Source organism: Raphanus sativus, unplaced genomic scaffold (genome assembly GCF_000801105.2).
Source record: "Raphanus sativus cultivar WK10039 unplaced genomic scaffold, ASM80110v3 Scaffold0621, whole genome shotgun sequence".
NCBI lineage: Eukaryota > Viridiplantae > Streptophyta > Magnoliopsida > Brassicales > Brassicaceae > Raphanus > Raphanus sativus.
This window is the reverse complement of record NW_026615938.1, coordinates 1-27,847: the sequence shown is the minus strand read 5'-3', so window position 1 is coordinate 27,847 and position 27,847 is coordinate 1. Positions and strand designations below refer to the sequence as shown.

The following is a 27,847-nucleotide window of genomic DNA, read 5'->3' as shown; positions in this document are numbered from 1 at the left end:
CCGATATGAGGATGAGGTTGTGTGCAATGTGCTTCCCATGGATGCTTGCCATGTTCTCTTGGGCCGACCTTGGCAATTTGACAAGAAGGCAGTGCATGATGGCTTCACAAACAGGCACTCGTTTGATCACAAAGGAAAGAAGATCACCTTGGTGCCTTTGTCACCTTCGGAAGTCCATCAAGACCAGGTCCAACTTAGGAAGAACCGAGACCAAGACTCTAAGACTGATAAACCTGAGTCAAGTACCAGAAACTCCAACTTCTTTGTCAAAGAAAGTCAGGTAAGGAAGTCTCTTTTCTCTCAAAAGCCATTTCTCTTACTTGTTTATAAAGAGTCTCTTTTGGCCTCATCTTCTTCTGACCTTGCACCAGAGATTCCGAGTGAATTTTTAGGTATCTTGCAGGATTATTCTGATGTGTTTCCAGAAGAAAATCCAAAAGGATTGCCACCAGTAAGAGGCATTGAGCATCAGATCGATCTTGTCCCGGGCGCATCTCTTCCGAACCGACCAGCGTACCGCACCAATCCGGTCGAGACCAAGGAGCTGGAGAAACAGATCAACGACCTACTTGAGAAGGGATACATCAGAGAGAGTCTCAGTCCCTGTGCAGTGCCTATTCTACTCGTACCAAAGAAGGATGGCTCCTGGAGGATGTGTGTGGACTGCCGGGCCATAAACAACATCACGGTAAAGTATCGACATCCTATCCCTCGCCTTGATGATATGCTTGATGAACTCCATGGTTCTAAGTACTTTTCTAAGATAGATTTGAAAAGTGGCTATCATCAGATTAGGATGAAAGAAGGTGATGAATGGAAAACGGCCTTTAAAACAAAACTAGGTTTGTATGAGTGGCTTGTCATGCCCTTTGGTCTCACAAATGCACCTAGTACTTTCATGCGCCTAATGAATCATGTCTTGAGGTCTTTTATTGGTCATTTTGTTGTAGTGTACTTTGATGACATTCTTATTTACAGCAAAAGCCTTGATGAGCACAAACAGCACCTGAAATCTGTTCTTGAAGTCCTTAGAAAGGAACATTTGTTTGCTAACCTTGGAAAATGTTCTTTTGGCACAGATCATGTGGTCTTTCTAGGTTTTGTTGTAGGTGCAGATGGCTTGAGAGTGGACGAGCAGAAGGTCCAAGCAATCCGAGACTGGCCCATTCCGAAAACCATTAGTGAAGTGAGAAGCTTCCATGGCCTTGCCGGTTTCTATAGGCGGTTTGTTCAAAACTTCAGTACCTTGGCCGCTCCTCTTACTGAAGTGATCAAAAAGAACGTGGGGTTCAAATGGGGACCAGCTCAAGAAGAAGCATTCGAAATCCTTAAAGGGAAGTTGACTAATGCCCCTTTGCTTGTACTTCCAGATTTTTCTAAAGCTTTTGAGATCGAATGTGATGCTTCTGGTGTTGGTATTGGTGCTGTGTTGATGCAGGAAGGAAAACCAGTAGCTTATTTCAGTGAGAAGCTTGGTGGTGCCATGCTCAACTACCCCACATACGACCAGGAACTCTATGCCTTGGTGAGAGCCCTTCAAACGTGGCAGCACTATCTTTGGCCTAAGGAGTTCATCATCCACACTGACCATCAGTCTCTAAGACATCTTAAGGGTCAGCAGAAGCTCAACAAGAGGCATGCTCGTTGGATGGAGTTCATTGAGACATTCCCTTATGTGATCAAGTACAAACAAGGTAAGGAGAATGTTGTGGCCGATGCATTGTCTCGAAGGTATACTCTTCTTTCAGCCCTTGAGACTAAATTGCTTGGTTTTGAATTTATCAAGGATCTTTATGCCTCTGATCAGGATTTTAAAGAGATTTTTCGAAAATGCACCAAGGTTGCTTATGGGAATACTTTCAAAGTTCTGGTTTCATATTCTTTGATAACCGTTTGTGTGTGCCCCAATGTTCTTTGAGGGAGTTGTTTCTCAGGGAAGCTCATGGAGGAGGACTTATGGGACACTTTGGTGTCAAGAAGACTTACAAGGCTGTTCATGACCATTTCTATTGGCCGAGTTTGATGAAAGATGTTGAGAGGATCTGTGGCCGATGTGTGGTGTGCAAGAAGTCTAAGCCTAAAGCATCAAACCACGGTTTGTACTCAGCTCTACCCATTCCCTCTCATCCTTGGGTAGACATTTCTATGGATTTTGTGCTTGGTTTGCCTAGGTCCAAAGCTGGACGAGATTCTATCTTTGTGGTTGTTGATAGGTTCTCAAAAATGGCTCATTTCATTCCATGTCACAAAACTGATGATGCTGTGCAAGTTGCAGATTTATTCTTTAAGGAAGTTGTTAGATTGCATGGAATGCCTAAGACCATTGTCTCTGATCGTGATGCTAAGTTCCTTAGCTATTTTTGGAAGACCTTGTGGTCTAAGCTAGGTACTAGATTGATGTTCTCTACAACTTGTCATCCGCAAACTGATGGGCAAACTGAAGTAGTTAATCGAACCTTGTCTGCTTTGCTTAGATCTTTGGTTAAAAAGAATCTTAAGACTTGGGAAGAATGTTTGCCTCATGTTGAGTTTGCTTACAATCATGCATTGCATTCAGCTACTAAGTTTTCTCCTTTTGAGGTTGTTTATGGATTTAATCCTTTGTCTCCACTTGATCTTTTACCTTTGCCTTTGAGTGAACGAGTTAGTACAGATGGCAAGAGGAAAGTGGACACGATCAAGAAGCTGCATGAACAGGTCCGGGCCAACATTGAAGCCAAGACCAAAGGCTACAAACGACTTGCAGACAAGAAGAGAAAAGAAATGATCTTTCAGGAAGGTGATCTTGTTTGGGTCCATTTGAGGAAGGAACGATTCCCGGAACAAAGGAAGTCCAAACTCATGCCCCGGGTCGATGGTCCATTCCAGATTCTCAAGAAACTCCATGACAATGCTTACCAGCTTGATCTTCAGGGTAAGTATGATATCTCTTCAAGTTTTAATGTTTCTGATTTATCTCCTTTTCTTGCAGATGATCCGGATTTGTGGTCAAATCCTTTTGAAGAGGGAGGGAATGATGGAACCCAGGACCTGGACCAGGACTTGGAGCAGACTCAGGACGATCAGATCAGTCCAACTGAGGTTCAGCCATTCAACCGTACCAGATCAACGGACAGAGCCGTGTACCGGATCGACCCGAGTGCACCCGGACGCGACCTAAGGATGGATTCACGACCTGATGACCGAATCAGCCGACCCACAGGCGTTCTTCCCCGACCCATTCGTCATTCTAGAGCCAGCAGTCAAGTCAGAACCCATGATCATCGAGATGAATCTGATTCCGGACTTAGCCTATCTTTTTTGGCCCGTTTGGGACGTACCGCACACCCGGATCAGGCTGATCTCGACCTTTCCGACCACTTTGATGATTTTATGATGAACGATGCATCCAACTTCTCCAAAGGGATGTTACTTAGGCTCTCTGAAGATTTGGGTCGAGCTATCTCTTCATCCGTTCATGGATCATCGATGATCAACCATGCGGGCAGCCTTGCGTCCGTCCTGCTCCTTACCGCGGACGACCTGATCATCACAGGATGAACCTGGACGAATCACGAACCTGGACAGTCAATGAACCTTGCCAAGTCTTCATCAATTTCCGCACATTGACTGGTCTTGGTCAAATTCACATTTTCTATGTCTTGTTTTCAACATTTCTATTTTCAATGTTGTATTTTCCAAGAACTCTATTTATGTTTCTTTGACTCACAAACACTATATATGTGAGTCCTTCATGAAATAAAATCACAATCGATTTCCTTTATCTCTTTTTGAGTTTTCTCTCATTGTTCTTTGTCTTTAGAACATTCATAGTTTGCTTGGTGAGGTTATCTCCGAGTGAAACACTTTCGTTGTGTTGGACCGGTGCGTCACATCCGGCAACCTTCGAACTCTGGTAGTATCTTTCGGCTTCCGCAACCCTTAGTGTCACCCTTCGATCCACTAGTTCTCAATCCACTCGGATCTGAGTTCATATCAACCGTACCGGCAGAGTGATCCTTACTTAGGTTCTATCAAGAGATACACCCTAAATCTGATCACTCGTCCGGTATGTAGAGATATGAATTTTTCAAACCGGAGGTTCTCCAGCCCATCTATCCGCGAGTACAAGATTTCTAAAGGAGATTCATGCCCAAGAAGGGAACGACCTGAGCCAAAACCGATCCTCCATGAACCAGAGGTGTTTCCTCAGTCAACTACCTGTCCAAACCAAAAGCACTGTAAGGATCATGGGTTGATTGTCTCTACTCTTCATGAAAATGTTTTGAAACCGAGAATTTCTAAGCAAAAACACATTTTTACTTGGTTGAAAAACGTTTTGCTTAAACCTTTTCATGAATTGTTTTCATTACGTTGTGCTTTGAAAGAGATTTGGTGTAGGAACAAGCATGAACCGAAATTGCTTAGGCAAAAAGATCATTTTGATTTCGTTCATGAAGAAAATCTTTTAAATTTGGAATTGTCTCTTGCTTTTCCTATCAGTTTGACACCTTGGCCAAATTTTGAACTTGAGAAACCAATTTTTGGTGATAAGTTTGATTGTTTGCTGCTTGCCCACGTTCTTGATAATTTTCCTAAGAGCTTTGATCCTCTTTATGATGTCTTAAGGATAGAGAAACCCTTTGATTATTTCTTTCGCAGATTTGATGTGGTTTCTCTAGTTGTTTTGAATGAACAGGATAAGCATGATCAGTTTCTAAGGAGAGCAAGCAATGATGGATGCCAAAGGACTTGGAATTACTTGTGGGAAACGAGTTCAAACCACCAAGGAAGTTTCTGTCTAAACTTTTCATTCACTGAATTTTCCTTGAATTTTAATTCCTTTGAATCTGATTTATTTCCTTTTGATACAGGTAAAATGGATTTGAGGACAAATCCTTTTGAAGAGGGAGAGTATGATAGAACCAAGATCGAGCACCGTCCTACTTGGTTCATGGACACGGTCCAAGGTGGCGACCTTGTCAACCAGTTAGACCTAGCCGAGGTTTTCTCATCAGATTATGCAATCTTGGATGAGCTGAATACTCAAGTGAGATGGACTGACACTATCTTGGACGAGCTGAGCTGGACTAACACTCACCCGGACGAGCTGAGCGAGTTGGTTCGATCTTCCGAGCTGGTTCGACCATCAAACCACCCGGGAAGCAACACAGACATACGTTCATTGTTCGAAGCATATCTTCTAAACCATGATGTTTCTTCGCGTGAAACCACTTGGAGAATGTGCTCAACTCAATTATGGAACTCCTCGAAGAAGAATCAGATCAAGCGGAGTTCAGATGAGGAAGTTATGCCATGTACAAATCAGGTGATGTTTAGTTCTCGCGATTTCAGACATGTGTGGATCGTCCCGCGTGTGTCCATATCCTTCCCAGCATGGTGTGCACGACCTGATCATCACTGCATGAACCTGGACACTCCATGAACCTGGACAGTCAATGAACCTTGCCAAGTCTTCATCAATTTCCGAACTTTGACTGGTCTTGGTCAATTTTTATATTTTCTATGTCTTGTTTTCATCATTTTTATTTTCAATGTTGTCTTTCCCCACATATTTCTTTATGTTTCTTTGACTCCTAAACCTTATAAATATGTGGGATCTCATGAATAAAAATACACATCGATTTTTCCTTTCTTTTGAGATTTTTCTCTCTTTGTTCTTGGTTGAACATTTCTTAGTTCTTGGTGAGGTTATCTCCAAGTTTCGATCCTTCCTTTGTTGGACCGGTGCGTCACATCCGGCAACAACTGAAGTCTGGTAGTATCATTGGGCCTTTCCGTATCCCATTATGTCACCATTCATCCCACCAGTTCTCTATCATTCCGGATCTGAGTTCATATCAACCTTACCGAAAGAGTGATCCCGATTTTGGTTCTATCAAACTTGATCCTCGAAAGGGGTACGTAGGCAGCCTTTCATAAGGTCCAGTCCCAAATCTTAACAAAATCTTTTTCGTACGGTTTTCGTCTTTGGTTATCGAGCTGCGATTCAATTAGGTTTAAGGTTTTGAGACGGGCAAGAACTAGAAAAATCGTCGACAGTTCTCGCAGTCAAAGCTTTTACAATCTTTAAAATCATCGCAACGCTCTTACGCGAATTCGAAACATATATCTACTTTACGTAAAACTCGTTTTGTTATCTTTTCATATTTTCTGCCTCTATTTGGTCACTTGTCGTTGGCTCCGCAGAAATCCGGGATATCAGTCGTAGATAATTATTTGCTCCATAAGGTTGCTGATTCCTGCTTTTACTACCCTCGGCTACGTCCAAGCAGGAAATGATCCTGCAACCGAATCCGCACATATTCTACGATGATCCTTTACCAACAACTTCTCTGGCTATACGGTTGCACCTAGCCTCCATGCCAATCTAAAACTACTGAGCGACCACCGCTCCAACCGTTTAACGGCTAACGGCTAAACGACAATCCACGATTTGTCGTGAAACCCCAACTGATTATTATGCAAGGAGTTTGTCGTATAAACCAGAATCGGAAATCATACGATGAATTTTTCGTAACGAAACTCAGTCCTAACAACCATATGGTTAACGGAAGATTTAAACTTATCATCAATCGATTAAGTTCTACACGCCCCATAAAACACGGCGTAAAAAAGAAACACTCGTAACAAAGCTCCCTGGGGAGGCCAACACTTCACGAAGCACAGTTAAAGAAGACACTATTTCCCTGGAACAAATTTACGTGACCCTTCGGTCTTAGTTCCTCGATCAAAAATCAAAAAACTCATCGCCAAAACTGAAACAACAGTTTTTGGCTGCGAACAATCGCAAAACACCTCCAAGCACGCGAACATTTCAAACACGAAATGTGGCACAAGGAAAACTCAATCTTCGGCACAGCGAGACGTCGCTAATGCTCGAAGGATATTTTTTCCTCAAAACATTCCAGACGAAATTCTCGTCTCAGGAACTCTGAACTGTAACACACCTTCAAAACGGTATCATATCGTTGTTGCTGATCACAACAAACGAACTCTAACGTCCTAAACAGACAAGCCACCTAAGGGTATGCTCTCTTACATCCAACAAGGATAACATAGCGCGCTATACAAGAAAACCGAAATTTCATCTAAGCGCTTCGTAAAGGAAGTAGCTTCGATTCGTACCCAGACAAATCATATAAGCCGATAACACTTCGCGGATTTTAAAACCGGTACGAGTCAGGTTAAAATCGCAAACAGGCAAAACGAAAGCCGATTTGTCATCGCAAAGCCTCAGTCCGAGAATAAACCTAGGTCTTGCCCTAAACCCAGCCTTGCTGGTACTTAACATCTCACAGAAAGAGTATCAACACCCGATACGAGATCCCAAAACTTGTCTCTCCACTTAAGTCTATCCGTTTCACGAACCTTCGCGTAAATCCGTAAAACCGCGAAAAATCTCGCTTTATACAATCGATGGGTACGGTGATCATCTTAGAGGCAGGAATGAGACAAAAACTCAGGCCATGTCCCTCTAACTTGGATAAATTGAAGTTCTCTCGATTTATAAAAACCACGATTTTATAGATTTGAGCAAAATATTTTTTACTGGCCAAAATTGGCCAAAATAAACAGTCTCCAAGGCTACTCTTGCGGCCGACAAAGGTCCAATACGAAATACCATCGACTGAAACATGCTCGAAATAACTAGACGATAAAGTCTCACTGGAAAAACAGGTCATACGAATCTTAACTCCAGACGAACTACGAATGGCTTGATCCCTTTTGACAAAGGGTACGTAGGCAGCTTTCATCAAGCGCAGCCCCAATCTTCCAGGATTCCATTCTTCTTAAGATGAACGTACAACTTTCAACGGACATTTTCAACCGTTAATTCCGCCTAACTTGACTAACTTGTCTTATGGCACGCTAGAACCTCGATCTACGATCCACGGTTCTAACGGGCTGGGGGCTAACTGTTGGGGTCAAAAATGGTTACAACGAAATTAACGTTCGAAAATATTTCTCGAAAAATATAATTCTCGTAAAAATTAGTTAAACCAATTTTTACGATAAAATTTTTGAATAGATTTGTCCGCAGCGTCAAAACAAGTTCCAATGGTTCGTGTTGACGACGAAGTTAGTATCAAAACATTCGATAAAAATATACGTTTTAAGAATTTCTACGTTTTCAAAAAAAGAAAACTTATACGAAAAACTTATACGAAAAACTCACGGGAAAATCATGTTTTAAAAACAATGATTTCTTAAAACAACGATCTCTTAAAACAACGATTTCTGAAATCAACGATTTAAGAAAATCGAAGATTTCTTAAATCAACGATTTCTTAAATCCACGATTTCTTAAATCCACGGTTTCTTAAAAATTGTCTCTTTGCAAAAGGTTCTGCGACTAAACGACGTTCTCGTTAAAACACGATCATCGGAAGTAACAAAATATCGTTAAACCATGAGGATGGGGTTTAGCAATCACGGAACAACCAAGGGATCATACGAAGCTCGGTCGCTATAGCGACCGAGCATACGAACATCAATAATTTTCGGAAACGTCCAAAGTCTTCTGAAACGACGATACGATGTAAAACCATGCATTCTCGACTATCCTTATAACAATCCTCCGCAAGCCACGGCTAACCATTTCTTGATTTCCCGATCAAATGGTATCGTGCGTTCGGTTTATGATGAAACCACGGAAACTTAACTTGATCGGAGAAATCAGAACAAACGTCTCAAATCAAAAGATGGCCCAAAGGGTCCTAAACTTGATTTGAGGGCCACTTACGATTTCTTAAAATCCCATAAATCTTGTGACGGTTTATGTTTGGAGGATAAACATCAGTTTCCGCGGATAAATGGAAACTTTCCGCAGATAATCATGAAGATCGGAAAAAATGGAATATTTCCATTTTTCGGACTATGACGGCTTAAGGGCAAAAGAGGGAAGCATAAACCGACCTAGGAGGGAGTATATAGAGAGAGAGCAGATCCGATATCCTAGACTTAGAGAACTTATAACTTAGGTGGTTAGACTAGCAAGGAAGGACCTAGAACGTCTGTCCGCCTCTTGTTCTATTTTCATCTTGTCCGCAGACTTCCGTTCCTCTCGGAAGGATCTAACGATTCTTTTACTTAGAGTTCCGCACATAGAAACCCTAGGCATTATTCTCGACATGCCTGTTTCTATGACCAACGCTCATACTAGACGAACTCCGCCAGGCAGTTCGATCTGTTGTTCAATCCTTCCTAACTGAACTACGTCCGACTTGATCCTCGAAAGAGGTACGTAGGCAGCCTTTCATAAGGTCCAGTCCCAAATCTTAAGAAAACCTTTTTTCGTACGGTTTTCGTCTTTGGTTATCGAGCTGCGACTCAATTAGATTTAAGGTTTTGAGACGGCAAGAACTAGGAAAATCGCCGACAGTTCTCACAGTCAAAGCTTTTACAATCTTTAAAATCATCGCAACGCTCTCACGCGAATTCGAAACATATATCTACTTTACGTAAAACTCGTTTTGTTATCTTTTCATATTTTCTGCGTCTATTTGGTTACTTGTCGTTGGCTCCGCAGAAATCCGGGACCTCTGGAAAATTAGGGTTTTCCTACTTTCCTTATTTATAAGATATATTGACGGTGCGAATTTTGGTTCCCATAATGTCTCAAAGATCTTTGCAGCTTTTTCTCTTGCTTGCCTACATCCTATCTGAACACCCAGTCATTTCACTAAATGGTAAGATCTAGAAGAGTAAGTAGATGCTGATTCTAGTTGTTAAGCTTGTGATATAGTTGTAGGGTCTTTGTGGCTGGTTAAATTTTCAATAAGTTTACCTGAATGAATCTCATATCTCTGGCTTGATTATGATTCTAACATTCACTACAGGCATACACATATATAATTAGGAGAAGTAATAGTGTTTAATGAGTAAGATAAAAAATACAACTCAGTCTAGTTCAGGAACTAAACCAAAAAATGTGCTTCCATTCCTCCATGGGTTGTGTTGGGTAAATGATTGTGATTGATTTAACAATTATTTCACGTTTAATAACAAGAATTTCTATAACTTATAGAAATTGTAGAAGACATGAACTTTCTGTTATTAATAGTCATAGAAATAATACATATATACAAACAAAAAATATATTAAATTACTCTAGAAGTCTTTAAAAATATTCAGCTAGAGGTGAAATCCACTCTACAAAAGTATTATACCATGCATGCGCATGTAGGTTTCCCATATGTATAGATCTCAAAAATATCATACCTGCAAATAGCTTTTTGCATCAGCACCAGATATTATACCATGCATGCGCATGTGAGTTTTTGGTAGGCCTGAGATTTTGAACCAAACCGAACTTCCTAAACCAGACCAAAATTTTGGTTTGGTCGTCCAGAAGTTTGGTTCGATATTGTAGGTTTCCTAAAAAACTTCGATTTCATTTCTGTTTGTTCGACAATCGGTTACTTTGGTTTTCTTCTTAAAAGAACTATAACTATTCCAAAACCTGAACTATACTAACTAAATTTTCAATAACCAGCCGAATTAATATGAAAGTTCAACAAACTTAAACCGATATCTATCAGTAATAAAAAAAATTGGTAGGATTTTCAAAACCGAACTAACCGAATACTGTACCAAACTATATTTCTGGTTAATTCGGTAATGTATGTTAAACCGAATTAATCGAAAACTGAACTGCACGAACTGAATAGTCTGAATTAACCAAACCTGCATGCTTAGTTTTTGGTAATTTTTTAAAAAACAGGACCGAAGTATAGACCTTTCAAAAAAACTAGAAAAAAGTTAATGTTAATTAAAATCTCTTTAGAAATAGCTGACACTTGGATGACAAAAGTTTGACCACATGAAATTGTTACCATTTACGAAAGTTTGACCACATAAAAATTTTACCAAAACGAAATGGCTGAGTGTTACTATAAGAAGGCGTCACCTCCTGTCTATTCAGCACACACATTACCTAGTTTCGTTTCAAGATAACGGTTTTTCATTTACTTCTATAAATAAATTAATCATTACTTTTTTAAGATCTCCCAAATTATATAACCTTTACATTACATTACTTGAATTCCAAATAGTTATTTTTCTTTCAGCGATCTTGTTTTTTATGCGGCTTTTGTTAATATTTCAGGGTTTTCTCCCCAACAAAAATGAGTGATTATATTGAAAACGACAATGGTATAAACCCAATCAGCGAGACCTCGTCTCAGACCAACTTAAGAACTGATCCTCAGTCAGAACGACGATCTGGTGGCGTCGTTGAAAGAGTGTCTGCAAGGATAGGAAGAGGTATTCAACCGCTCGATATGGAATGCCTCAGGCCATTTTCTAATTCTTTCAGGACCTCGAATTTTGTTCATTCTCCTATTAGAGTAGCATCTCCAGGATTCAATAAGAAGGCGTCACCTCCTGTCTATTCAGCACCCACATTACCTAGTTTCGTTTCAAGATAACGGTTTTTCATTTACTTCTATAAATAAATTATTCGTTACTTTATTAAGATCTCCCAAATTGTATAACATTTACATTACATTACTTGAATTCCAAATATTTATTATGCTTTCAACGATCTTGTTTTTATGCTGCTTTTGTTAATATTTCAGGGTTTTCTTCCCAACAAAAATGAGTGATTATAATCAAAACGACAATGTTATAAACCCGATCAGCGAGACCTCGTCTCAAACCAACTTAAGAACTGATCCTCAGTCTGAACGACGATCTGGTGGTATCGTTGAAAGAGTGTCTGCAAGGATAGGAAGAGGTATTCAACCGCTCGATATGGAATGCCTCAGGCCATTTTCTAATTCTTTCAGGACCTCGAATTTTGTTCATTCTCCTATTAGAGTAGCATCTCCAGGATTCAATACTCTCTCTCCATCGTTGCAATCTCCAAATATGTTCACTAACTCTTCTTCACAGGTATACAATGTGTTTAATAAGTTTAATATTGATCTCTGCACGTAATATTTATTAATATATGATAAAACTAAACGTTTATTGTCTTTGTGTAACTTATTCTTCAAGATTATCCATCCGATTCCAATCCTGAATGATGCGACTCAGGAGATGGTGGAATGTTCAGGTGGCGCCCATGCAACAATGATGATATCCAACAACAATCCTCCTCATCAGCCGATGGACGTTGATCTGCCTCCCCAAAAAGGTAATAGAGTTTCTAGTGTCTCGAGTTTGCTTCCAGTTTTGGTTTTCCAAATATTAATATTTTTGTTTTATCATGTCAAACAGGAGCTGATGATATTCCAACGGAACAGTCAGTTGATATCACATCTCTTGAATCTAATGCTGATCCCATTGATGCTCCTTTACTCCTTTCTTTTGATTCTACAGTTGTTGCTGAAATGGATGCTATGAACCTCATCTCCTTTAAAAGTGGTAGCAAAGATGATGACAAGGACAAATAAAACAACCAAGAGGAAGACAAAGACAGAGATCACAACATTGTTGTCACACCTTAGTCCCGAAAAGGAAGGTCTCAAATTAACATTGAATAATCGATAATAATAATAATAATAATAATAATAATAATAATAATAACAATAATAATAATAATAATAATAATAATAATAATAATAATAATAATAATAATAGTAAACTTGACATCTCAATTAAATTGCATAATTAGTATATTGAATAATAAGTTTGACCTGAATTACATGATGTACAAAATCTTGTACCTATCCCCGTCATTATGATTCTAATTCTGTAAAGATTTTGATTTCTTGGTTTAAAATAATTAATAATATAAAAAGTTTGATAAATTAAGAAATTTAGACATGAGAAATGAGGAGAGAGTTACTGAAGAGGACGAACATCGCACCTGACTGCAACCTCCGGGTAGCTGGCTCTTCAAAATCTCCTCTCAAAAATATTCTAAGCTCTCTCCCACACCAATTTATCCACTTTCATCTTTGTCTTTTCTCTTATCTCCTTACAAACTTCTTCGGTACATGTTGTGAATACAACCTTGGATCGATTATATGCATTTGGCAGCGGGACTCCAGCGTTAACCGTATATAAATAAAATTAATAACTTGTGTTACAAATAAACCATATAAACACTCAATTTCTTGAATGGAAAGTAACTGATTTAGACTACTTACCAAGATCAACTTTCTCCCAAAAATCATCAAGAAAATAAATGAATCATGTCTTAATGTCTCAAAGATCTTTGCAGCTTTTTCTCTTGCTTTCCCACATCCTATCTGAACACCCGGTCATTTCACTAAATGGTAAGATCTAGAAGAGTAAGTAGATGCTGATTCTAGCTGTTAAGCTTGTGATATAGTTGTAGGGTTATTGTGGCTAGTTAACTTTTCAATAAGTTTACCTGAATGAATCTCATATCTCTGACTTGATTATGATTCTAACATTCACTACAGGCACACACATATATATTTAGGAGAAGTATTAGTGTTTAATGAGTAAGATAAAAAATACAACTCAGTCTAGTTCAGGAACTAAACCAAAAAATTGTGCTTCCATTCCTCCATGGTTTGTGTTTGGTAAATGACTGTGCTTGATTTAACAATTATTTCACGTTTAATAACAAGAATTTCTATAACTTATCAGAATTGTAGAAGACATGAACATTATGTTTATAATAGTCATAGAAATAATACATATATATATATATATAAAATATTAAATTACTCTAGAAGTCTTTAAAATATTCAGCTAGAGGTTAAATCCACTCTATAAATGTATTATACCATGCATGCGCATGTAGGTTTCGCATATGTATAGATCTCAAAAATATCATACCTGCAAATAGCTTTTTCTATCAGCACCAGATATTATACCGTGCATGTGCATGTTAGTTTTTGGTTGGCCTGAGATTTTTAAGCAAACATAACTTCCTAAACCAGACCAAAATTTTGGTTTGGTCGTCCAGAAGTTTGGTTCGATATTGTAGGTTTCTTAAAAAAACTTCGATTTCATTTCTGTTTGGTTCGACAATCGGTTACTTTGGTTTTCTTCTTAAAAGAACTATAACTATACCAAAACCAGAACTATACTAACTAAATTTTCAATAACCAGACGAATTAATATGAAAGTTTAACATACTTAAACCGATATCTATCAGTAATAAAATAATTTGTAGGATTTTCAACACCGAACTAACCGAATACTATACCAAAATATATTTCTGGTTAATTCGATAATGTATGTTAAACCAAATTAACCGAAAACTGAATTGCACGAACTGAATAGTCCGAATTAACCAAACCGAAGTGTAGACCTTTCATAACAACTAAAAAAGAAGTAAATGTTAATTAAAATCTCTTTAGAAATTGCTGACACTTGCATGACCAAAGTTTGACTACATGAAATTGTTACCATTTACGAAAGTTTGACTACACAAAACTTTTACCAAAACGAAATGGCTGAGTGTTACTATAAGAAGGCGTCACCTCCTGTCTATTCAGCACACACATTACCTAGTTTCGTTTCAAGAAAACGGTTTTTCCTTTACTTCTATAAATAAATTATTCATTACTTTATTAAGATCTCCCAAATTATATAACCTTTACATCACTTGAATTCCAAATATTTATTATGCTTTCAACGATCTTGTTTTTATGCGTTTCTCCCCAACAAAAATGAGTGATTATAATCAAAACGACAATGGTATAAACCCGATCAGCGAGACCTCGTCTCAAACCAACTTAAGAACTGATCCTCAGTCTGAACGACGATCTGGTGGTACCGTTGATAGAGTGTCTGCAAGGATGGGAAGAGATATTCCACCGCTCGATATGGAATGCCTCAGGCCATTTTCTAATTCTTTCAGGACCCCGAATCTTGTTCATTCTCCTATTAGAGTAGCATCTCCAGGATTCAATACTCTCTCTCCAGCGTTGCAATCTCCAAATATGTTCACTAACTCTTCTTCACAGGTATACAATGTGTTTAATAAGTTTAATATTGATCTCTGCACGTGATATTTATTAATATATGATAAAACTAAATGCTTATTGTCTTTGTGTAACTTATTTTTCAAGATTATCCATTTGATTCCATTCCCGAATGATGCGACTCAGGAGATGGTGGAAAGTTCAGGTGGCGCCCATGCAACAATGTTGATATCCAACAACAATCCTCCTCATCAGTCGACGGACGTTGATCTGCCTCCCCAAAAAGGTAATAGAGTTTCTAGTGTCTCGAGTTTGCTTCCAGTTTTGATTTCCCAAATATTAATATTTATTGTTTTTAACATGTCAAACAGGCGCTAATGATATTCCAACGGAACAGTCAGTTGATATCACATCTCTTGAATCTAATGCTGATCCCATTGGTGCTCCTTTACTCCTTTCTTTTGATTCTACAGTTGTTGCTGAAATGGATGCTATGAACCTCATCTCCCTTAAAAGTGGTAGCGAAGATGATCACAAAGACAAATAAAACAACCAAGAGGAAGACAGAGACAGAGATCACAACATTGTTGTCACACCTTAGTCCCGAAAGGGAAGGTCTCAAATTAACATTGAATACTCGATAATAATAATAATAATAATAATAATAATAATAATAGTAATAATATAATAATAATAATAATAATAATAATAATAATATAATAATAATAATAATAATAATAATAATAATAATAATAATATAATAATAGTAATAATAATAATAATAATATAAATAATAATAATAGTAAACTTGACCTCTTAATTAAATTGCATAATTAGTATATTGAATAATAAGTTTGACTTGAATTACATGATGTACAAAATCTTGAACCTATCCCCGTCATTAGGATTGTAATTTTGTAAAGATTTTGAATTCTTGGTTTATAATAATTAATAATATAAAAAGTTTGATAAATTAAGAAATTTAGACCTGAGAAATGAGGAGAGAGTTACTGAAGAGGACGAACATCGCACCTGACTGCAACCTACGGGTAGCTGGCTCTTCAAAGTGTCCTCTCAAACATATTCTAAGCTCTCTCCCACACCAATTTATCCACTTTCATCTTTGTCTTTCTCTTATCTCCTTACAAACTTCTTCGGTACATGTTGTGAATACAACCTTGGATCGATTATATGCATTAGGCGGTGGGACTCCAGCGTTCACCGTATATAAAAAAATTAATAACTTGTGTTACAAATAAACCATATAAACACTCAATTTCTTGTATGGAAAGTAATTGATTTAGACTACTTACCAAGATAAACTTTCTCCCAAACATAATCAAGAAAACAAAAGAATCGTGTCTTAATATCTCAAAGATCTTTGCAGATTTTCTCTTGCTTGCCTACATCCTATCTGAACACCCAGTCACTTCACTAAATGGTAAGATCTAGAAGAGTAATTTGATGCTGATTCTAGTTGTTAAGCTTGTGATATAGTTGTAGGGTCTTTGTGGCTGGTTAACTTTTAAGTTTACCTGAATGAATCTCATATCTCTGGCTTGATTATGGTTCTAACATTCACTCCAGGCACACACACATATATATTTAGGAGAAGTATTAGTGTTTAATGTGTAAGATAAAAAATACAACTCAGTCTAGTGCAGGAACTAAAAATGTGCTTCCATTCCTCCATGGTTTGTGTTGGGTAAATGATTGTGATTGATTTAACAATTATTTCACGTTTAATAACAAGAATTTCTATAACTTATCAGAATTGTAGAAGACATGAACCTTCTGTTTATAATAGTCATAGAAATAATACATATATATAAACAAAAAATATATTAAATTACTCTAGAAGTCTTTAAAAATATTCAGCTAGAGGTTAAATCCACTCTATAAATGTATTATACCAAGCATGCGCATGTAGGTTTCCCATATGTATAGATCTCAAAAATATCATACCTGCAAATAGCTTTTTTTTATCAAGCTTGACAAACCACCAGCTAAATTAGTGGTAAAGGAAGATGATACTGGTATCCTCGCAGTTTGTCATTGTGAAATCGAGCACGAGAAAGAGTACTCGGGATCGATCGACAGTACTTTCACGTCATCGATCGACACATTCAAGTCAGAGGAGATCGACAACAACAATGGATCATCGATCGACAGAGACCCACCGGATGATGAACTCGATCTACCAGATCATTGCTACCCGAATTTCGCCATCCCACCCAACCGAAAGGAAGATGATTACTCAGTAATGTGTTGGGCGGATAGCGGATTTCATGAGAGTTTTGCAGTAGACATAGCCACCTCTTCCCACAGTGGAGACCACAGTGAAGAATATGATGAAGACTATTGGGAAGAAAGAGCTTGGGAAATCTACTTGGAGAATGACAGATTTGCACTACAATCGATCGATGATATACCATGGATTTTACCCATTTTTACCCATGGTATATAAGTGTTATAGATACAATTTACTATGTATTGGAGTCTTTTTAGAGTATTTACAGGTTCAGGAACGATTTGGAGAAATATGGTGATTTTGGTGCCTTTTGGAGTCTTTCGCAGTGCAGAACTGCACAGATGCTTCAGATGTTGCTCTCGATGGAGACCTTTCCACCGTTGGATTTAGCCCATCTTTGACACAAGATAGAGCTTTGAGTTATCTTTCCAATTCCACCGGTCTAAGGTCAATCCGCATCCTGTAGCAGAAGTTATGCATGTTTTACTGAAGAGTGATCAGTCTGCCTCGCGAGAGGAAGCTGTCGAGAAGAGGATTGTATGTCGATCGATGCAACAGAGTGCATGTCGATCGACAGGGACATCAGAATGTGGGCTGAGTATATTTTATGACCAACTGAAGCCCAGGAGTCACCACAAAGTTACCAAAATACCCTTGATGACCAGAAACTCTATTTATGTTATTTCTAAGCCACTGTTGACGGCTACGCTTTCTACGCTTTCTTTTGATTTATTGTTCTTAGTTTAGGAGAGAAGAGAGGAACTCCTTCAGAGTCTTCTTGGAACTCCTTTGGTTTTTATATCTATTCTATTGCAATTTCATCTACTCATCTATGATTTCTGTGACAACTATCATGTCTGAGTAGATCCACCTGTTAAGTTTAGGGTTCAGATAGGTTATAAGGGATTAGCCCCAAATGTAGAATTGCTAAGTTGTGGTATTAATCATTGAGACTGTTCTTAATGCTTGTTCTTGAGTAATTAACCTGAACTTGATCATAGAATCATTAGGCACAAGCGAGAGCTTGGTCTCTTATCTGACTTGTCTTCTCTGATCTAGGATTGCTAGATAACAGCGAGAGCTGGTTTAGAAACCCTAGCGAACACATATTCAACCCGCGCATTAAGCCTACTAGAAGCGTGTCGATCGATATCCCGACAGGTGAATCGATCGACGGAGCGAAAGGTGTATCGATCGATACTCCTATAGAGTGTTGGGGTCAAAAACGGTTATCTCGAAATCAACGGCTAAAAATATTTATCATGCGCGGACTTTCCATAAAACAAGCGTCGAAAGCAAAACAAGTCGTACAGCTTAAAAACCTATGTTAAAGTCGATCGTTCTTGTTTTACACGATAAACTTACGAGAAAACCAACTCAGATTTAGTCGTAAAACTTCGATGATACAATCAAGAAGAACCGAGAGACATTAGGTCCGTAGCTGAGATGACACGACCATACGAAAGTATACGGAAAAAACGGGAAGTGATCTAAGTTTGGATAGGCCGAACGACAAGGAATCCGCCTTGAAACTTCAAAGAGCCCGTTCTCTCAAACCGTGAGGACCCAGAGAACGATCAAGATATCAAATCGAAGCCCTCGTCGAGACCCACGTGCTGGTCCTGGCCGCCGGCGGCTAGCCCCTGTGCTAGTCCTGGCCGCCGGGCGGCTAGCCCCCGTACTGGTCCTGGCCGCCGGGAAACTTCAAAGAGCCCGTTCTCTCAAACCGTGAGGACCCAGAAAACGATCAACATATCAAATCGAAGCCCTCGTCGAGACGCACGTGCTGGTCCGTAGCCGCCGGGCGACTAGCCCCCGTGCTGGCCGTGGCCGCCGGCGGCTAGCGCCCGTGCTGGCCGTGGCCGCCGGGCGGCTAGCCCCGTGCTGGCCGTGGCCGCCGGCGGCTAGCGCCCGTGCTGGCCGTGGCTGCCGGGCGGCTAGCCCCGTGCTGGCGGTGGCCGTTGTTGGGGTCAAAAACGGTTATCTCGAAATCAACGGCTAAGTCTATTTGTCATACGAAAGTATAAGGAAGAAACGGGAAGTGATCTAAGTTGGATAGGCCGAACGACAAGGAATCCGCCTTGAAACTTCAAAGAGCCCGTTCTTTCAAACTGTGAGGACCCAGAGAACGATCAAGATATCAAATCGAAGCCCTCGTCGAGACGCACGTGCTTGTCCTGGCCACCGGCGGCTAGCCCCCGTGCTGGTCCTGGCCGCCGGGCGGCTAAGCCCCCGTGCTGGTTCGGCCGCCTGGAAACTTCAAAGAACCCGTTCTCTCAAACCGTGAGGACCCAGAAAACGATCGAGATATCAAATCGAAGCCCTCGTCGAGACGCACGTGCTGGTCCTGGCCGGCGGCGGCTAGCCCCCGTGCTGGTCCTGGCCGCCGGGCGGCTAAGCCCCCGTGCTGGTTCGGCCGCCGGGAAACTTCAAAGAACCCGTTCTCTCAAACCGTGAGGACCCAGAAAACGATCAACATATCAAAACGAAGCCCTCGTCGAGACGCACGTGCTGGTCCTGGCTGCCGGCGGCTAGCCCCCGTGCTGGCCGTGGCCGCCGGCGGCTAGCGCCCGTGCTGGCCGTGGCCGCCGGGCGGCTAGCCCCGTGCTGACCGTGGCCGCCGGCGGCTAGCGCCCGTGCTGGCCGTGGCCGCCGGGCGGCTAGCCCCGTGCTGGCCATGGCCGCCGGCGGCTAGCGCCCGTGCTGGCCGTGGCCGCCGGGCGGCTAGCCCCGTGCTGGCCGTGGCCGCCGGCGGCTAGCGCCCGTGCTGGCCATGGTCGCCGGGCGGCTAGCCCCGTACTGGCTCGGGTCTTCGGATAACAATCTTTCGTACACGAATCCCAGTCCCCGGCCATCGGAAGTCTGTATTTCGAGTCTTTCCCAAGTCCTCGCAGGACGAATCATTGAGATTCCGCATACGAAACTCCGGTTCTTACTCCAATCTAGGACCGTCGGGAAAACTTCGGAAACTCGTAAGATATCGACAGGAAGGAAGATCTTAAATTCTTCGTACGAAACAGCGATGGTTATCTTAAGACACCACTCGTCTCAACTCTACGAACAAATGAAGAACTTCCGGAGAGATCGTAAAAAACCACGGAAGTCCTGGAAACGGCCCGAAAGGGACCAAACACGATCGGACAGTCCGTTTACGATTATCTGAGATAGATACGACGATTTACGTTTATCTTTGCATAGCAAGATAAATGCTAAATTTCCGGAAGGATAAATGTCAAGTTTCCCGAAGATAAATGTCAAGTTTCCCGATGAAAGCCGACGAAAATGGAAAGAAGCCCGCCTTGCGGCCCAGGAGGAGAATAGACCGTCATAAGAAGGAGTATATAAAGGAGCTTTGGGAGAGGAAGAAAGCAGAGCGAAAATCATTAAGAGAGCAAAAATCCTAGAGCGAAAATCATTAAGAGAGCAAAAATCCTAGAGGGAAAGCAGATCCGAGATTTTAGACTGAGGGAACTTAGAACTTAGGTGGTTAGACTAGCAAGGCATGACCTAGGACGTCTGGCCGCCTCTCGTTCTACCTTCATGTTGTCCGCAGACTTCTGTTCCTTCGGAAGAATCTAACAATTCTTTTACTCAGAGTTCCGCACATAGAAACCCTAGGCCTTATTCTCGACACACCCGTTTCTATGACAAACGCTCGTACTAGACGAACTCCGCCAGGCAGTTCGATCTCTTGTTCAAATCTTTCCAACTGAACTACGTCCGACTTGATCCTCGAAAGGGGTACGTAGGCAGCCTTCCTTAAGGTCCAGTCTCAAATCTTAATCGCAGACTCATGTCTCTCTCGGAAGGATCTGACAATCCTTTTACTTAGAGTTCCGCACATAGAAACCCTAGGCATTATTCTCGACATGCCCGTTTCTATTACTAACGCTCGTACTAGACGAACTCCGCCAGGCAGTTCGATCTCTTGTTCAAACCCTTCCAACTGAACTACGTCCGACTTGATCCTCGAAAGGGGTACGTAGGCAGCCTTCCTTAAGGTCCAGTCCTAAATCTCAATAAAACCTTTCCGCATTTATTTGATCACTTGTCGTTGGTTGTCGCAGAGAATCCGGACCTTCAGGGAAAGTTAGGTTTACTTAGCTTTCCTCCGTTTTACTTAATCAAAATCGACAGTGCGAATTTCGGTTCCCACAGTTTGGCGCTAGAAGGAGGGGGGGGGGTCAGATTCTCTTATTCAAAAACCTATGATTGATAACAACAGCATGGCCACATCACCTGTCCGCAACATCGTGTCATTCGGGGATAGAGCAACGGCTGGTCAAGCCAAACCTCACGACGAACTCCTCGTTATCAGACTAACGATCCAGGACATCGACGTAGCGAGAATATTGGTCGACACCGGATGCTCGACAAATATTTTATATAAAAACACCCTCGAGAGGATGGGAACCGACCTAAACGCTATCACGGACGATCCCAATCCGATAATCGGACTCTCAGGAAACATCACAATGACCCTCGGCTTGGTCGATCTCTCGGTCAGAGCCGGGAGCGTCACGAAGACGGTGGAATTTTTGGTAGTCGACGGTCCAGCAGCATATAACGCGATCGTCGGGACTCCGTGGTTAAATTCCATGCGAGCGATCCCCTCGACTTTCCATCTGTGCCTCAAATTTCCAACCCTCTCCGGAGTGGAAACAATACAAGGAGATCGTAAAGCGCCTCAAGTCTGCTTGGCCACTGGGTTAAAACGGAAAAACTCAGAGCCCGAAATTAAACCAAAAAAGCAAGCAACCCACGAACCAGCATCGCAGGACCCTCCAGAAATCTTCTGGCAATCGCAAAGTGCTGAAACCTTAGAAGGGAAACGTGAGCCCACTTGCGAACCAGTAATTTCGGTCTGCCTCGACGAGACTAACCTAGAGCGGTGCATGGAGATTGGAGCCAATCTCCGCGATCCGTTGAAAGCAGAACTCATCGCATGTCTCAAGAAGAACCTTAACACGTTCGCTTGGGCTGCGGAAGATATGCCGGGAATCGACATCAACATAACGAACACGAACACTCGTAAACCGAAGGAACCGAGCAGCCGACCCCGGCCTTGGTTGTAGCCGCCGGGCGGCTAGCGCCCGTGCTGGCCGTGGCCGCCGGCGGCTAGCGCCCGTGCTGGCCGTGGCCGCCGGCGGCTAGTGCCCGTGCTGGCCATGGCCGCTGGGCGGCTAGCCCCGTGCTGGCCGTGGCCGGCGGCGGCTAGCACCCGTGCTGGCCGTGGCCGCCGGGCGGCTAGCCCCGTGCTGGCCGTAGCCGCCGGCGGCTAGCGTCCGTGCTGGCTGTGGCCGCCGGGCGGCTAGCCCCGTGCTGGCTCGGGTCTTCGGACAACAATCTCTTGTACACAAGTGCCAGGCCCCGGCCGTCAGAAATCTGTACTTCGAGTCTTCCCAAAGTCCTCGCAGGACGAATCATTGAGATTCCGCGTACGAAACTCCGGTTCTTACTCCAAGCTAAGACCGTCAGAAACACTTCGGAAACTCGTAAGATATCAACGGGAAGGAAGATCTTAAATTCTTCGTACGAAACAGCGATGGTTATCTTAAGACACCACTCATCTCAACTCTACGAACGAATGAAGAACTTCCGAAGAAATCGTAGAAAACAACGGAAGTCCTAGAGACGACCCGAAAGGGACCAAACGTGATCGGACAGTCCGTTTACGATTATCTAAGATAGATACGACGATTTACATTTATCTTTACGTAACAAGATAAATGCTAAGTTTCCCGAAGATTAATGTCAAGTTTCCCAATAAGTATGGAGGCCGACGAAAATCAGCGTTTCTAATGCTAAAATTCGATAACATTTTACGGAACACCTTTCGTAAAATAAATTCTCGAAAATATTACACGAGACAGCTTTTGCATGATTAAATTCGACAACATTTTACAAAACAGTTTCCGTAAAATTAACTCGACAACATTTTGTGAAAAAACTCTCGTTAGATAAAAGCTCAACAATATTTTACGAAACATCATTCGTAAAGTATAATAAGATCGTAAGCTTCTTGACCTGACCAGTTCGCTCATAGCTTGACGAAACAAGAAGCCCCACTCGAGTGACATCTTGCCATTCGTTTTCACTTGTCTACCCACCTTAGCCTTCTTCGAGTTTCGCCTACTTCTCCTCCCTTTGCTTCAACGATTCTGCAACGATTTTGCACTGTTCCTTCATGTTTCATCAAAAATCGATTCTCGATTCAGTATCGGACTTTTCGAAGACTTTGACGATGAAACGGTAGAAGACAAAGAGGAACGGACATGAGGCAATCTCGAGTAATCAATGAGACTAAGGTACATCCGACTTAGAAATTTTATCAAAGTTTTAATTTTTCGTAGGAAAGGAATGGGAACGTCTTGTAAACTGCCGTAAAATTTAGGGAACTTAGAACCTAGGTGGATAGTCTAGCAAGATAAGTCTTAGGCATTTTCTTCCAGTTTCGTTCTATTGTTCCTTGACTGTTTAGGCAGAACGCGCAAACCGATCTAATCTCTCGAAAAACCGAGAAACGATCGCCGCGCATCCTTGGCATACTCTTTCCGCTTCCGTGAGACTAATGGCACGACGGAGAGCTACAAAATTAACGAAATAACCTTCGGTAAAACTTCATGAGTAACCCGAAGCAACTTTCGCCAAAAAACGAAACCTAAAGTGGAAAATCGTTTCAAAAAGCCATCACCCATAACTTGGAAAACTCCTCTATGATTGGCATGTCTATCTCGACGAACTCTATTCGGCCCTCGGCCAACTACGTCTTTCCATAAAGCCCGAACATGCACTCGACATCGCCATTAAGGACAATCGTCAACTAAACACGATCTTAACGGTAACACAAAGGGTCATGGACTGGTCTTTTACCAACGACTTCCTTGGCTAAACGGCTGAAGTCAGCCTCCATGCCGATCCACAATACTTAGCGACCACCGCTCCAACCGTGTAACGGCTAAAAAAGACAATCCACGATTTGTCGTAAAACGTCAAACGGATATTATGCAAGCAGTTTGTCGTATAACCCAAAATCGGAAATCATACGATAACGAAACTTGATCCTAACAACCAAATGGTTAAACGGAAGATCTTAAACTTATCATCAAATCGATTAAGTTCTATACGCCCCATAAAACGCGGCACGAAAAGAAACGCTCGTAGCAAAGCTCCCAGAGCTATACGAGTCATTCTTACAAAAACAAATCTCAGAAGGCCAACACTTCACGAAACATAGTGAAGTTAGACGCTTCCCCCCCCCCCCCCCCTGGTAAAATTTACGCGACCCTTCGGTCCTAAATCCTCAACACAATTCGCCAACTACTAAACAGCTGCGACAACGGATCCAGTATCCATAAAACGATTATCACATCCAGACACATGTCTCTCATCGCTTACACCTAAAATCGCTCGCTAAAAAGTAGCATACGGACCAAGCGACAAAATCACAATCCGAAGTGACTACTCGGATTCTATCCTTAACACTTGACGAAAGTATAAATCAAATCATAAGCGAAAGCCCATAATCCTCTTATGGCATGAGAAAATAAAATCACAGCACTGCGAGACGTCGCTTCGTGCTCGGATAAACATTTTTCGATAACAAATTCATACGCCTTCAAAACGGCATCATTTCGTTGTTGCTGATCACAACAAACGAACTCTAACGTCTAAACAGACAAGCCACCTAAGGGTAGGCTCTTTTACATCCGACAAGGATCCATAGCGCGCTATACAAAAAATCCAAATTTGGTTCAGCACTTCGTAAAGGAAGTAGCTCGATTCGTGCCCAGACAAATCATATAAGCCGATACCACTTCGCGGATTTTAAAACGGTACGAATCAAGTTAAAATCACAAACAGGCAAAACGAAAGCCGATTTGTCATCGCACAGCCTCAGTCTGAGAGTAAACCTAGGTCTTGCCCTAAAACCAGCCTTGCTGGTATCTTACATCTCATAGGCAAAGCGTCAACGACGCGAGATCCCAAAACTTGTCTCTTCACTCAGTCTGTACGTTGTTGGGGTCAAAATCGGTCAAGACGAAATCGATGTCCGAAAGTCTCGGAAAAACATGAAAAAATGTTAGAGCAACCTCGAGAGACTAATTGTTAATCGAGAAACCTCGGGAAGATATTAAAGTTCTAGATTAATCATCTCGAAATCAACTGCTAGAAACACTTTCTACACAAGGGAAAAGCCTACGGAAAACTAAAACGCAAAAACACGCACAACCGAAGGAAACGAGCAGCCGACTCCGGTCGTGGCCGTGGTCGCCGGGCGGCTAGCCCGTGCTAGCCGTGGCCGCCGGCGGCTAGCGCCCGTGCTGGCCGTGGCCGCCGGGCGGCTAGCCCCGTGCTGGCCGTGGCCGCCGGCGGCTAGCGCCCGTGCTGGCCCGTGGTCGCCGGGCAGCTAGCCCGTGCTAGCGTGGCGCCGGCGGCTAGCGCCCGTGCTGGCCGTGGGCCGCCGGGCGGCTAGCCCCGTGCTGGCCGTGGCCGCCGGCGCGCTGCGCCCGTGCTGGCCGTGGCCGCCGGGCGGCTAGCCTCGTGCTGCGCCGTGGCGCCGGCGGCTAGCGCCCGTGCTGGCCGTGGCCGCGGGCGGCTAGCCCCGTGCTGGCCGTGGCCGCCGGCGGCTAGCGCCCGTGCTGGCCGTGGCCGCCGGCAGCTAGCGCCCGTGCTCGCCGTGGCCGCGGGCGGCTAGCCCGTGTGGCCGTGGCCGCCGGCGGCTAGCGCCGTGCCTGGCCGTGGTCGCCGGACGGCTAGCCCCGCGCTGGGTCGGGTCATCGGACGGCTAGTCTTCGTGCATAAGTTCTAGGCCTCGGGTCGCCAGAAATCCGTGGTTTTGCAACTTTCCGAGATCCCGCAAACAAAACTCCTTTTCCTGCTCCAAGACTCCAAAGAACCCGTAAGACGTCAACAGACAGGAAGACTTCGTATAAAACGGTGATGGTTATCTTAAAACACCATGTGCCTCAGCAATGGATCGAAGATCTTCCGAAAGACTCGACATCCAAGTAGGAGCATTCTTTCAAAAGAAAATCGTAGAAAACAGCGGAAGATCGGAAGACGGCCCGAAAAGGGACTAAACCCGATCGAACACCCGTTTACGATTTTCTAAAAGGATAGATACGGACGGTTACAATTATCTCCGCATGGCAAGATAAATGTTAAAACTTCCGAAAAGATTAAAATGTCAACTTTCCGAAAAGATAAATGTCAACTTTCCCGATAAACGCGAAAGCCGACGAAAATGGAAAAAGTCCAGCCCGCGGCAGACTCAGCCCATCAAGAATATAGGACCGTCATATGGGAGTATATAAGCAAAGCTAGGAGCAGAGAAGGGGGATCCGAAATCAGAAGAAAGAAATCACTCCTAGAGCAACTTAGAACTTAGGCGCTATTTCCTTTTTTAGCGAGCTGCGACTCAACTAGGTAGTAGATCTAGGTTTCGAGACTAGCGACGATCGACAGCTCTTGCGGCTGGGATCCGACCTGTTGTCAAACGCTCTCCGCAGATTCGGAAATAAGATTCTTTCTTTTTGCTCTCTTTATTTTACGCATTTATTCCCAAAACTAGACTCGTATTAACTTTGTCGTGCGTGGCCCAGCAGATAGCCGGATCCTCGGGGGAAAACTAGGTCAACTTGTTTTCCTACGTTTTAACTTAACTAAAATCGACAGTGCGATTTTCGGTTCCCACAGTCTGGCGCCTAGAAGGAGGGGATTCACGGTTTTATCTTTCTCGCAACTACGCACGCCCAGTTAAGCATGTCTGTTGACGCGGAAAAATAACAAGCACGCACGACGAATCAGCCGTCGATGCCAACGCTGAGAAGACTCCTGCCGGAACGTATCGACGGTCACTGCCGAGGCAAACACCGCGATGCTGGACCAGGTGAAGGGAATTGTTCGCCACCGCCAGAAACGGTCGGAAGAACAAGAGAAACTAATGGCTTCACTCGCTAACAGGTCAATACCTTAACAACGAAAGCAAACTCCCGCGCGGATCCACCAAGGTGAGGCGTTGTCAGGAGGCTCGACTTCGGAACTCCCGGAGACCAAGAAAAAATGCCCCCAGAAATCCCCGGAACTCGTCCCTGACAATACCACTTCGATGGGGCAGAGAAAACGACAGGCACCTTCCACTCCCACAAAGGACAACGAAGGAGACGACGTCGAAGGATCATCTGGATGTCAGCGATCAATCGGATCCGTCCGACGAAGACGCCGACATCCACCACAGAAGGACCCGAAGTCAGTCAGCTCGACTGGAGGCAGCCTTCGAAAAACCCATGACAAAGAGGAAGAAGACCTCTACTGGTCGGAGCAAGAAAGGTTGGCTGAGGACCAGACTCGGGCCTATCGCCGCCAACGTAGACAGAGGAGCGCGAACGGCGCCAACGAATCCACGATTTTGCGCGAGTACATCGCCAAAACTGCAGCCGAGGTGAAAGCGGTAAAGTCGCAGATTTCACCCGCGACCAGCGTGCCCCCAGAGATCGACCTGCTCCTCGAGGAGTCGAGAAAACTCCGTTCACCTCTCGAATCACGGAGGCACGAGTCTCAGATCCTGGGAAATAAGCTTCCCACCTACGATGGAACCACAGACCCAAAAGCACATCTGCGTCTTTCCAGATTGCGATGGCAAGTCTAACTTCCGGGCAGGAAAAGACGTCGGCTGCTGTTCTCCTATTCGTCTGGGAACCTCAGAGGTGCTGCGCTCGAGTGGTTCTCCCACTTGAAA

General features: G+C 42.8%; 1 protein-coding gene across 1 annotated transcript; it reads left to right on the top strand.

Annotated features, from left to right (window-relative positions):
* The first annotated feature begins 14,600 nt into the window (after positions 1–14,600).
* LOC108837119 (probable WRKY transcription factor 10) lies at positions 14,601–15,402 on the top strand. The gene is made up of 3 exons (XM_018610188.1): positions 14,601–14,897; positions 15,003–15,141; positions 15,227–15,402. Exons 1-3 carry the CDS (start codon positions 14,601–14,603, stop codon positions 15,400–15,402), a joined length of 612 nt encoding a protein of 203 aa, XP_018465690.1.
* Positions 15,403–27,847: the final 12,445 nt, after the last annotated feature.